The 12,326-nt window shown below is 33.9% G+C and overlaps 1 protein-coding gene across 1 annotated transcript in view; it reads right to left on the reverse strand.

Annotated features, from left to right (window-relative positions):
• Window positions 1–12,326, reverse strand: part of LOC136034690 (neuroglian-like) — a gene marked incomplete in the record, with an annotated part of 146,180 nt that overhangs the window by 77,753 nt on the left and 56,101 nt on the right. The window contains 3 exon segments of the mRNA XM_065716015.1: window positions 1,742–1,929; window positions 8,384–8,520; window positions 10,872–11,036. Coding sequence (XP_065572087.1) covers window positions 1,742–1,929; window positions 8,384–8,520; window positions 10,872–11,036 — 490 coding nt within the window.

Below are 12,326 nucleotides of genomic sequence, written 5' to 3' on the forward strand. Positions count from 1 at the left end.
TTGACACAAAAGAGGAACTTAAAAAAGAAGACTGACTGCCTTCCTCTAATGTCTATGCTTTTCATCCGATTGATTTTGTCAGGTACACTAGAGACAATAAAGTTAATAGAGCTACTAATAACATCCATTCTTCCTTCCCAGTTCCTTCTAGACCAGCTATGATAAATGCCTTCTCTTTTTCACAATATGACCAAAACTGGAAGACATCAATATAATGTATATAAATAAAAAAGTGGGAAATATTCTCATTTAACGCTTGGTAAAAATAAAAGTCCTCGTCTTATATGTCCCGATCCCTAATTTTTTTTTGTGGCACTTGAAACTCATGCAAAATGAGTCTCTGATATGCTGAATTTGATAGCATTACTTTCATCAAGATCATTCCCGGTTTGGGATGTTCTCTCCTTTCTGGAAAAACCAAGCAAATTGTGTCATACTCGTAACTAACTTGATGAATTTATGCATTTACGATAAGCTAATTCGTTTTATTTACTTAGAGTTTTGATTATAATTAGCACGAGTCACTCCTGACCTAAAGTTCGTTGGGTTGTTTTTCCAAACATAAACAGAAAACTCAGCAGAGACAGCTCTAAATCGAAAAAAAGTGTTGAGAAATGGAACAAACACAAAGCAATATAGTTTGTCTTTATATTATGACGGGGGTAGTGGTGATAGCCTTCTTTTAGTCACCTTGAGAGTAGTAGGCAAAAATAAGGACCTGCTATTACTAATTTAGGTCACCATCCAACTACTCTCCGTTCTGTCCTATATCTGAGCACGAGGCAGCGTACTTTTTGGAGTACATAGCCAAGATTGGGTGAATTGAAGCCAGAAATCCCTGCCTAATTAATGTCAGCAGGAGGGAAGGGATCATTTCCCTGGACGTATTAAGCACCGGCGCGAAAAGATCCTTTGAGATTCTTTTTACTGAAAACTCCATATCGATCATTCGCTTGACCATATCGATCTATTCGGGGAAAAACTCGAGATAGAAAAAGAAGTTGCAAGTTCTTGCAAGTACTGGCCAACTGACTCTTTCCTCTTACATGCTGAAAGAAGGAAGCTGACAAGTGTAGTTATTAGGAAACAGGAAACACTAGTGGAGACCTTGAAACTACCAAGGAAGGCTCTTCCAGACAGAGAAAAACAAATAGAAAAGCCCTATTTCCAAATTTGAAGCCTGAGAGGGTATCAGTAGCCCAGCAGCTATGAATCCTTTTTCATTGAGGGAGATAGGGGATGGAGTCAATCGACTTTGTGGCCCAAACCTCAACTGAGTTCAGTGAGTCCGGCAATAAAAACAATAATAATCATTATAAATTGTAACATTAAAATGCAATCGTCAGCTGGTGGATATTAAACATCATCCTTTTATCTCCTAGCTGGTAATACGTGAAATAAAACCATTTAGTAATTTTGAATCCTATAAGTAGAACAAACTAGAATACGAGACTTCATACTATATCTCGCCATCTTGGATCCATTATATCTCGTCTGACCAGTTAAGGTTTGAGTATGTAGGGTAAATGGTATCATCAATATGCTAATTATCCAAAAACCTGGTGTACTGAGATACATCTTTAACATAAGTAGTAGAGAACAGTAGTACGAAGCTAATCAAAGAATTACCTACTATACTGATGAAGTAGCAGTAATGTACATAAACTGCCTAAAATACCTCATAACAAATCCACTAACAAACTAGTTGGGAATTTCATCAAATTTATGTGAATAAGCTCACCTTGAACTTCCAACGTGATTGAATAAGATTTCGGGCTTCCCACGCCATTACTGGCTCCACACTCGTAAGAGCCTTCATCTTCAAAATCAACACTTTTAATGACAAGGGTCTTGCCGTAATTTGTGTAATCAACCCGGCTTGATGTTAACGCCCCTCCTCTTTTGTTCCACTTAATCTGAGGCAAAGGCCTAAAAAAATGTAAGATTGTTAGCAGTTTTGAGCTTATAAAAGAAAGACAAAGTACAAATATGAAAAAACCTGAAGAATCGCTCATAAATGACCAAGGTCTAGTGTAAAATGTAACAACTCCAATAAAGTAACCTTAGAGTTAAATTGCTCAGTAGCATAGATGTATATTCAATATCATATTTTACTAATAACACGGTTTAGCTAGCGCTAGTTTGAGCCAATCAGAATTTTTTTTTATAGAACCTCCCAACAAATCAGAAAATTTCATGAAAAATTTTGATTGACATGAATTAGTGCTAGCTAAATACTGGTATTAGTGAAATCTCAGTTACTCAAAAGAAACTATACTCCCACATTAAACACATACAAAATGAAAATATAACAGTTCAAAATAGGGATGAAACCTTTTAATTGACAGTAAAACAAATATAAAATTTTTTTAACTGGATATTTCGAACACATATACAGTGTCAATTAAAAGGTTTCATCCATATTTTGAACTGTTATATTTTCGTCATGGAAAGGCAGTGTGGTCTCTGAAGTTATCTACACATACAGAATACGTTGTAACAGGATACATTTTCACACAAGAAGATATATTCCCAATATATGGAAAATCCAACTGAACAATTACATTCAAGGAATTATTCTTAGATCTAGGACAGCTCATAAGCTAGATAAGCAGTAATTACCAATTCAGCACCAGAATTTTCGAAAAGAAAAAAAAAGCAAAAATTACAACTGTCTAAACCTAGAAATTTTTTGCCTTCAAAACAAGTGAATCATATAAACCGAAAGGCTATTTTCTCACAAATTCAGAAAACTGATATTAAAGGTATATATTTAGAAATTGACAGCAAAAATTTTTGTCAATTAGGTTTGATGTTAAATCGCATGCCACCAATCTTTTTCTCAAAAGAGACAACAACACAAACACCTTGAGAATCAATTCAAGAATTTAATTAATCCTGAGTCTTAACCTTTAAAAGTTAGTTTCTTCAAGAGATTAAACAAAATAAACAAGTTTTTTTTTAATGAAAGTAAGGAGCGACATTAAAACTTAAAACAAACAGAAATTGCTCAGTATATGAAAGGGGCTTTTCCTCCTCAACGCCCCGCTCTTTACACTAAAGTTTGACTCTTTCTCTTAACTCTATTTTTAAAACAGTAAATAATATATAATATATATATATATCTATATATATAAAAATAAGTTGTCTGTCTGTCTGTCTGTCTGTCTGTGGATGTGTGGATGTGTCAGGTGACGTCACCTGAAAAACTGGATCTGGTGACGTCAAAACTGAAAAAACTAAAAAAAGGCAAAAACTACAAAAAAAACTAAAAACTAATAAAAAAAATAAAAAAGCTAAAAAACTAAAAAAAACTATAAAGGTAAAAACCAATAAAAAACTAAAAAAAAAACTGAAAAAACTAAAAAAAGGCAAAAACTACAAAAAAAAACTAAAAACTAATAAAAAAAGTAAAAAAGCTAAAAAACTAAAAAAACTAAAAAAACTAAAAAAAGGTAAAAAACTAAAAAAAATAAAAATAAAAAAAAACTAAAAAAAAGGAAAAAACTGAAAAATAAGCTAAAATAAAGGTAAAAACCAATAAAAAACTAAAAAGAAAAAAAGGAAAAAACTAATAAATGACGACACTCAAAGAGAAAGCGACCAGGACAAAAGGAATGTTCGATTAGCAATCAACAAAGCACCGGGACACAGGGAGTATAAATGACGACCAGGACATAAGTAAAAAAAAAACTATCTATATATATAAAAATAAGTTGTCAAACTAAAAAAAGGCAAAAACTACAAAAAAAACTAAAAACTAATAAAAAAGCTAAAAAACTAAAAAAACTAAAAAAAAGGCAAAAACTACAAAAAAAACTAAAAACTAATAAAAAAAATAAAAAAGCTAAAAAACTAAAAAAACTAAAAAAACTAAAAAAAGGTAAAAAACTAAAAAAACTAAAAACTAAAAAAAACTAAAAAAAAGGAAAAAACTGAAAAATAAGCTAAAATAAAGGTAAAAACCAATAAAAAACTAAAAAAAAAACTGAAAAAACTAAAAAAAGGCAAAAACTACAAAAAAACTAAAAACTAATAAAAAAGTAAAAAAGCTAAAAAACTAAAAAAACTAAAAAAACTAAAAAAAGGTAAAAAACTAAAAAAAATAAAAAATAAAAAAAATATGACGACCGGGACACAGGGAATATAAATGACGACCGGGACACAGGGACACAACTACAACGGGGACACCGGGGGAAACAGGGGGATATAAATGACGACCGGGACAAAAAAACTAAAAAGAAAAAAAAAACTAAAAACTAATAAAAAAACTAAAAAATCTAAAAATCTAAATAAGCTAAAAAAGAAAAAAAAAGGAAAAAAATAAAGGAGAAAAACAAAACTAAAAAACGAATGTATATACAGACCGGGACACCGGGATACAAATGACGACCGGGACACAGGGAATATAAATGACGACCGGGACACAGGGACACAACTACAACGGGGACACCGGAGGAAACAGGGGGATGTAAATGACGACCGGGACACCGGGACAGGGAATGGTCGATTAGCAATCACCATCAACAAAGCTCAAGGGCAATCATTAGAATCATGAGGTATAGATCTGAATACAGATTGTTTTCCCATGGACCATTATATGTTGCATGTTCAAGAGTCGGTAAACCTGACAATCTATTTATATGCAAAGACAATGGGACAGCAAAGAATGTTGTATATTCGCAAGTTTTAGGTAGTTAAAACCATATATATATAAATCTAAAAATCTAAATAAGCTAAAAAAGAAAAAAAAAGGAAAAAAATAAAGGAGAAAAACAAAACTAAAAAACGAATGTATATACAGACCGGGACACCGGGATACAAATGACGACCGGGACACAGGGAATATAAATGACGACCGGGACACAGGGACACAACTACAACGGGGACACCGGAGGAAACAGGGGGATGTAAATGACGACCGGGACACCGGGAGAGGGAATGGTCGATTAGCAATCACCATCAACAAAGCTCAAGGGCAATCATTAGAATCATGAGGTATAGATCTGAATACAGATTGTTTTCCCATGGACCATTATATGTTGCATGTTCAAGAGTCGGTAAACCTGACAATCTATTTATATGCAAAGACAATGGGACAGCAAAGAATGTTGTATATTCGCAAGTTTTACGTAGTTAAAACCATATATATATATATCTATCTATATTCACAGGTGGGACATAGGGACACAACTACAATGGCGCGTAACTATTATGGCGCGTAACGACTTACGCGCGCGGGGGGGCTTGGGGGGGCGCGAAGCGCCCCCACCAACTAGGTGTTGGGGTGGCGCGAAGCGCCACCCCAACAGCTAGTATATATATATATATATATATATATATATATATATATATATATATATATATATGTATATATATATATATATATATATATATATATATATATATATATATATATATATATATATATATATATATATACATATATATATATATATTGGAAACATATTTAATTAAACACAGCACTGTGGAAACGACATTTCTCTATATTCATATTATAATTTTGATATATATAAAAATGCCCATGAAATCCGAAATCCACCTTATTGTATCTGGTGTCTTCTTTTTAATTTGAGTCTCCATTCCACCATCACCCCCTAAATGATAACCCTGTACATATATTTGCTGTCAAAATCGATTTATTTCATAATTCAGTCAATAGAAAAAGGCTGTCCAAGCAATTTCTTTGTCTTCATGTCCGACCAGTCAAAAAGAAAAAGCCAGAAGAGAACTCCCCAATTAAAAGTTGCTTTTCAACTTGAACAAATCCCCAATGTAAGCTATTGAAGGAGTACCAACTGTTTCAGAAACGTGTCCTTGACTGAAAGAACTGACCTAATTTTTATCCCAAAGACCAAAAGAACTATCAAGGGTTAGAACCCTTTATGGCTTATGCCAATCACTCAAGGACAAATCTTATACTTTCCAGGAATAAGTTGGCATACTCATAAGCGTGATCTAAAGACTTTTTATTCATTGCGTGAATTTATCTAGATATGTTTACTTCATAAAACTTAGGAAAGATATGCCTAATCACGGACAGTAGTAGCACCTTTAGTTCAAAGTAAAAATCACGTACTATATTAAAGGGTTTTCGAACCATTGGCCCCAATTTTCCTACGGTCAGGAGACAAAAAATTGGTAACGAAATACGAAAAAGTCATCTGAAATTCCCACAGATTCTATGGATGCTACATACTTAATGCACACTGTAAATAGTGCCCATTTGTGACGACAAAAGTTACACCACAGTAGCTAACGAAAGAAGCCATATTGTTTAGATTCGTACTTTATTTTTTACACGTTTTTCATAAGTGAATGCTCAGAACAAAATCATCCCGCAAAAAGAAGAAGTAGACCATTTCCTGCTCTTCAGTAAAATGATGAAAATATCAGACTCAGCCTTTGTTTTTGGACATAGACAACTGATGAGTTTGGAGACTTGACAAAGATGCTGGATGTATTCATATCAGGCTATGACATGACCCAAGCAAGTTACAGGCAGGTGCAGGATTTTCTTGTCATCCAAAAGACAGGGATGTTACGTTTCTATAGACGCACAGATAAGATCCAAACGCCAAATAGAGTGTTATAGTAAAAAAAAAAACCGTGAAATACATATTTGGGCTAGTATATTTAGGATGGCCCTAGCTAAAGGGCTGATTAAAATCCATTGGACAAATTCAATATCCACAAACATAGGAAGTGCAAGTAATAGCAGATAATTTAATAACTAATAAGGGGCTCACTGTTCATCAAATTAAGAATTGGTCTCTTATAGGGGATAGGGGAGGATATTCCTAATCTTTCACTTAAAACATATGGACCATCCAGGAAGCAGCTAAAACGGTTCAGGACAGAAACTACAAACCGGTTACAGAAGAAAATTAATACTCGCTTCTCAAAGAGCATCGACAGACTGAAATTGTTCCAAATCACTTAATTGAATAGTAATAGCACTAGTACTAGTAGCAGTAGTACTATTAATCGTTGCCTTTTCGCCAGTTCAACATCCCTCTCGTCAAGTCCTAGAAGTTTCAACTTAATACAATTAGCCATTGCGAAGGAAGCGGGTGGTTGATAAAAACAAAACCTGGTTATCTACCATCAAGTCTGACTAAGAGCCACTTGAAGGGGTTCTGGAAATATGACAGTAACTGGGTCGAATTCCTCAATCCGTCAACTGCGGACAGACCCATATGGAGCCAAACAAGTCACCGGATCTCAAACACCATAATGAGCTAAGCGTTTTATAAGTAAGCTTCGTAATTCCACAAAAATTATGTAAGAAAAACTCAAGGGAATTGGGCCAGAGTTATTTGAGATCTTAAGTTAGCTAGATGGTCGGAATTTAAATTGTAAACAATTTTTTGTTGAATTTGGGAGCTTCTTCCACAAGAAGCAACGGCTTTTTCTCAAGGGATTGACATTAGGTGCTAATTACTGATCACAGGCAAGCGACGTAGCAGGGATCCCATTTTGAACAGAGACAAATACACTGGGCCGGGTGACAATACGTTTCAAGACACAATTAATAAACAAGACCCCAATTTCGATAATGGGAAGACGAAACCCGCATCCTCATTTCACTCAAAAAAGCGAATCTTAATAATTGAACTGGCTGGGTCATTGCCAGTAATCAACAACCACTACACATCTCTTCTTGCACAGTTTATGTAAGCAACGCAATTTAGGCATAAGACATTTTAACCACTTTCACAGCACCAATGCTTAAACACAGCTGAAACTGAATATTTTTAGTACATTTCCGAAATTGTGTATATTATGAGAAACACAATATTCCTACGTTTTTTGACATTTAATGAGCTATTCTCCAAATATATTTTTTTTCTTCTCAGCAGATGCATAGTGAACAAAATCCACCTTAACCAAAAATTATAATAGTTTTATTGCAAACCGATCGTATAGTTTTTTATTGGCCATGCCAAAATTACAAGCGAGAATAAGGATTTCAACTTAAGTGAAGAAGGGCAAGTTATGGGTAATTTAAGACTATTTATTAAGAAGGAAACAGTTATGAAATTACAAATACGGTTGAACAATTTCACCCGGGTCGTCATTAAACTTACCCATGCCAGTTGAAAAAAAAACTATTAGATGTCTTAAGTTTCTTTTGAGATACTTAAGATGATAATGAATCAAATGCATCGATTAACAAAGAACCAAGTTTTTGATAAGGTTCAGAGAAGCACAAATCAAAGAAAGTTGTGAATTTTTTTCTGACTCCATTGCCCCACTTTATCTTATAAATGTAGTAGAAGCTTATCATTAATACTCTTTTAACCCCATATGATTGTCTTCTAACTCAATATATAAAAAAAAAACAAATATGACAACTTACGTTCCTCCAAAAACACACCAAAGTTCCACTCTTTCGCCTCTGTAGCCGACCATATTCTTCCTTGACACGTATTGTTGAACTGGTTCATGTCGATTTTGTACAGCCGAATTTCCTGATGGAATAGCTTCTAAGTAGACCTGAAAATATATTTGAGTTTTCGGGTGCTCAGTATTTTTCCCTAAAGGGAGGGGGGGGGTTACTTACCTGCTTTCAATTACGATTTAGTATATACTAATATAACGAAAAAAAATTACACAAAGACTCGCTCTAAAGTACCCGTACAATGTTAATTAATAACTGATAACAACTTTCAATTAACTTACCTAGACTGAAATAAATAGCTCTTCTGGGCAATTTCCCCTTTCAAATCAAGCTCTTCCTTTTGGATATATTATAAACTGCTTACATAATCATTTACTCCCCTATTAAGACCTCTCCATGGTCCGAACGGTTAAACCTATAGTCGAAATTAACCTCTAGAAAAACCCAAGCTTTCATTATGTCTAGAGTCTACGATGAAAAATTTTAAAAAATGGTATAGAAAAGTAAGAACATATGTGTTTATTTACCACAAAAAAAAAATCTAAATTTCAAGAGATCCGCAGTTTGAATTTGAGACTCGTCGGTTCAGTTTCTGAAATTAGGGTTCCAATGCCATATTTTTCGAACTCTTGGTTCGAAACAGCGAGACTGGTGCATTTAATTTTTTTTTTTTTAATCACCATGAGACTGGTGAAACATATTCGCCATCATGATTATGTACATAAAGTGCACCGAAGCCGTTTACCTTATTTCTTTTAGTAAAGAAAAAGACATTGCAAGGGCAGGAAGAATTAACTTTTACTACAGATGTCACACTATCGTTTCCATGTAAAACTATAGAAACGCCAGAAATTAGTTTTGGTGCCAGCAACGACGTTATAATAGTAGACTCGAATATCGGGAATATTACACTGACGACACATTTCCTCCGAGTAGGATATATGGAGATCGTTTCTATGCCAGGAGTTTTAAGGGCCACAAAATTACTACTGTCATATCTTTTCAAAAGCAGATAGCCAAGGGTTTAACCCAATAAAAAATAATCACAGTTCACGTTCATGAATTTATGGTAACAAATAATTTAATAAAACATCTTTCGATAGAAAGATGAAGATAATTGTACATTGCTGAAATGAGAGACAAATTTTAAAAGGATCTGCAATGTGTATGACTGAAGGGATTAAAGTAAGATCGTTGAGCCAGTGTCTCCACCCAAATTTTTCCGCAAAAAAAAAGTTTTCGCAGATTCTCAGCGAGATGGTTGAAAATCCAAGGTCTTGTAAGGCACAATGAAAGTTCTTAAGCCGAACTGGCCAAACATGACAATAAACAACAAAGAGGGATAAAACTCTACAAAAAAAAACCTCAAACGAGACGACGGCCAGTAGAGAGGAAAGACTGAAACAACGCGTTTTTAGTCTTTCCTCTCTACTGGCCGTCGTCTCGTTTGAGGTTTTTTTTGTAGAGTTTTATCTCTCTTTGTTGTTTATTGTAAGGCACAAGAATTGTTACTCCTAAAAGAGACACCGTTTTCACTATCGCTGATTTACCAATATTAAACTGTGCCCAAACCAGGTGGGGGGAAGGGGAGGGGGTCAGTGTCGACAGTAAACATATTTCTAAATGCAATTAAAGACTAAAGACACAAAACTGAACCCTTCCCTCTTCCCGGGTAGGTGGGGGTTCCATCCAGGATCCACTACTGGGTACTTTTACAAGGTGTCCAGACTTCATATGTGATAGCAGTATATAAAGCTTAGGGTCTATGAAGACAAAATTCAATTCTGAGAAAAATTGCAAGGATATTTCCCTCGTTTAAGCTTTATAACCGACAAATTTCAAGTGAAATTTCTTTATTATGCTACAGAGGGGTTTGTCAGTTTCTGGAACAATTTTTCGAGTAAAAAGCAAAACTGACTTTCCATGATAAGCTTCTCTTAAAAGAAAGAAAAACTTACTGTAAAAAGAAAAATTGGAACCAATTTGTCTAAACAAAAATCATATATAATCAATATTAACATTGTTGTTTGAATACAAAACTAAATCCTTATAGGGAAATTTCAGCTCAATGGTCAGATCTGAATTTAGATCCACGAACAAATTTTTTGTACTGATTCGGATTCGGAAGCCGTCCTATATTCAAATAATACTGCTTAGTCATAGAGAAGGATGCCAACTAAAAATTAAAAGAATTATTACTGATATTTATATAGAAAGAAAATAAACAAAGACGAAAGAAATGCGGCCCTCATTCATTCCAATTTACTCTTATATTTGATAATGTATTTATGGAATCTTCTCAGCAAACTGCCTCGTTTTTCCTAATCGGAATAAACGGCATGGAATGACAGTAATGATAGATAAGATAATGATGGTCTATTTCAAGAGCCATTAATAAAGCAGTTAGACTTCAGTTCGTTTCTATACAACCAGAATTTAAACTTACTCGATTTCCAAGTTTATATTCATTTCTGAACTTGGATGTGGCTGAGCAGGCATACAGGAAGTCTTCACTGCTATCTTCTCGTGTGATGTTTGAAAACCAAAGAGTTCCTTCAGGGTCAACTGTCATCCTCGACGAATTGACACTTCTTAGTGCACCATTGGTGCTCTACAAAAAATTTCACAAAATTATTAACATTTCAGAAAAAATACCAATTTTAACAATTTCCGACTCAGCAAACATCGTATTGATATGCAATATTATAATGTAACTTTGAAGTTATAATTTTTTATTTTATATTTCTTTGTTTTGATAATAGTCTTCAAGGTACCTCGAAAACTATCTCTGATTTAATTTAATTTTCCCTGTTGTTTCGACATTTTTTTCATATTGTTGAATGCAGTTTGTCCCTTCAACCAAATTCGTACAGTTGCCGTTCCATGTAGGTCATCATTAGCAGGTTATTCTAGCATTTTAAAAATGGCGGCGAAGTCAAAAACTGTTTCTGATTAAATTTTTTTTTTCTTTCTGTTGATCTAGTTTCAAGAGCAAGATCATTTTGCTTTTTATTTTTGCTGAGTACAGTTTTACCAACGACCAAACCCATTAGGCCTAAACATCTGTTCCCTTTGCTTTTTAAGGACTTCGGCATTGGTGTCGTTAATTTCTGGATTTCTATGACTTTTTATCAAACATATTGCGTATGAAACTTCTTATTAGCTTAGAGAATCTAAACTCCGATTTCCAAATGGATGGATATTAGTTGAATTAGATAAAACCTCATTTAAGTAAATACATTTTTTGGTGCCAGCAAAGTAAGAGGCCACTGATTTAACGCTATTTTTGTAATAAATCAGTAACTAAACGAAATAAACATGCCTTTTCCTTTTTCGGAATTCTCTTCAGTTACTCAAAATGTCTAACTATTTTCATCTTATTTCTTATTTTTTTATTTCTACTTCCTAATTTTATCTATTTTAGACAATAGCCTTTCATTAACTCGCGTGAGAAAAGCATTTAAAGGCAAATGCACACTTTACATTCTTTAACAAGCTATAGTAAGATTAAAGACAATTAAATGATTAGTTAAGACCAAGCTAACCAGTTCAGGAAATCCATTTAAAACTAGACTTCTAGCTTATATATGCCTTCTTTTTTCATTTTTACACTGTCCCTGTAATCCAATACCTTTGGAAGACCACACAAATTTCTCATATAAATGCTTTAGATGTCTATTATTTCAGTTTACAATTGGTCTATAATCTTCAATGATATTTGATTTGATTCATCTCATTCATTTTAATACGTTCATCAGAGGCAACGCTCTAGTGTTGCCTGTAGTACAGTCATAAGCCATCAATGTATTATTTACTTTTCCTAAAGCAACTTCAAATGGAAGGAGTGTTCGTAGAAACTTCGAAAGGGGCTCATCCGATTCGAAGTAAAAAGTTCTAGTGA

This window comes from Artemia franciscana, chromosome 13, assembly GCF_032884065.1.
Source record: "Artemia franciscana chromosome 13, ASM3288406v1, whole genome shotgun sequence".
Lineage (NCBI taxonomy): Eukaryota > Metazoa > Arthropoda > Branchiopoda > Anostraca > Artemiidae > Artemia > Artemia franciscana.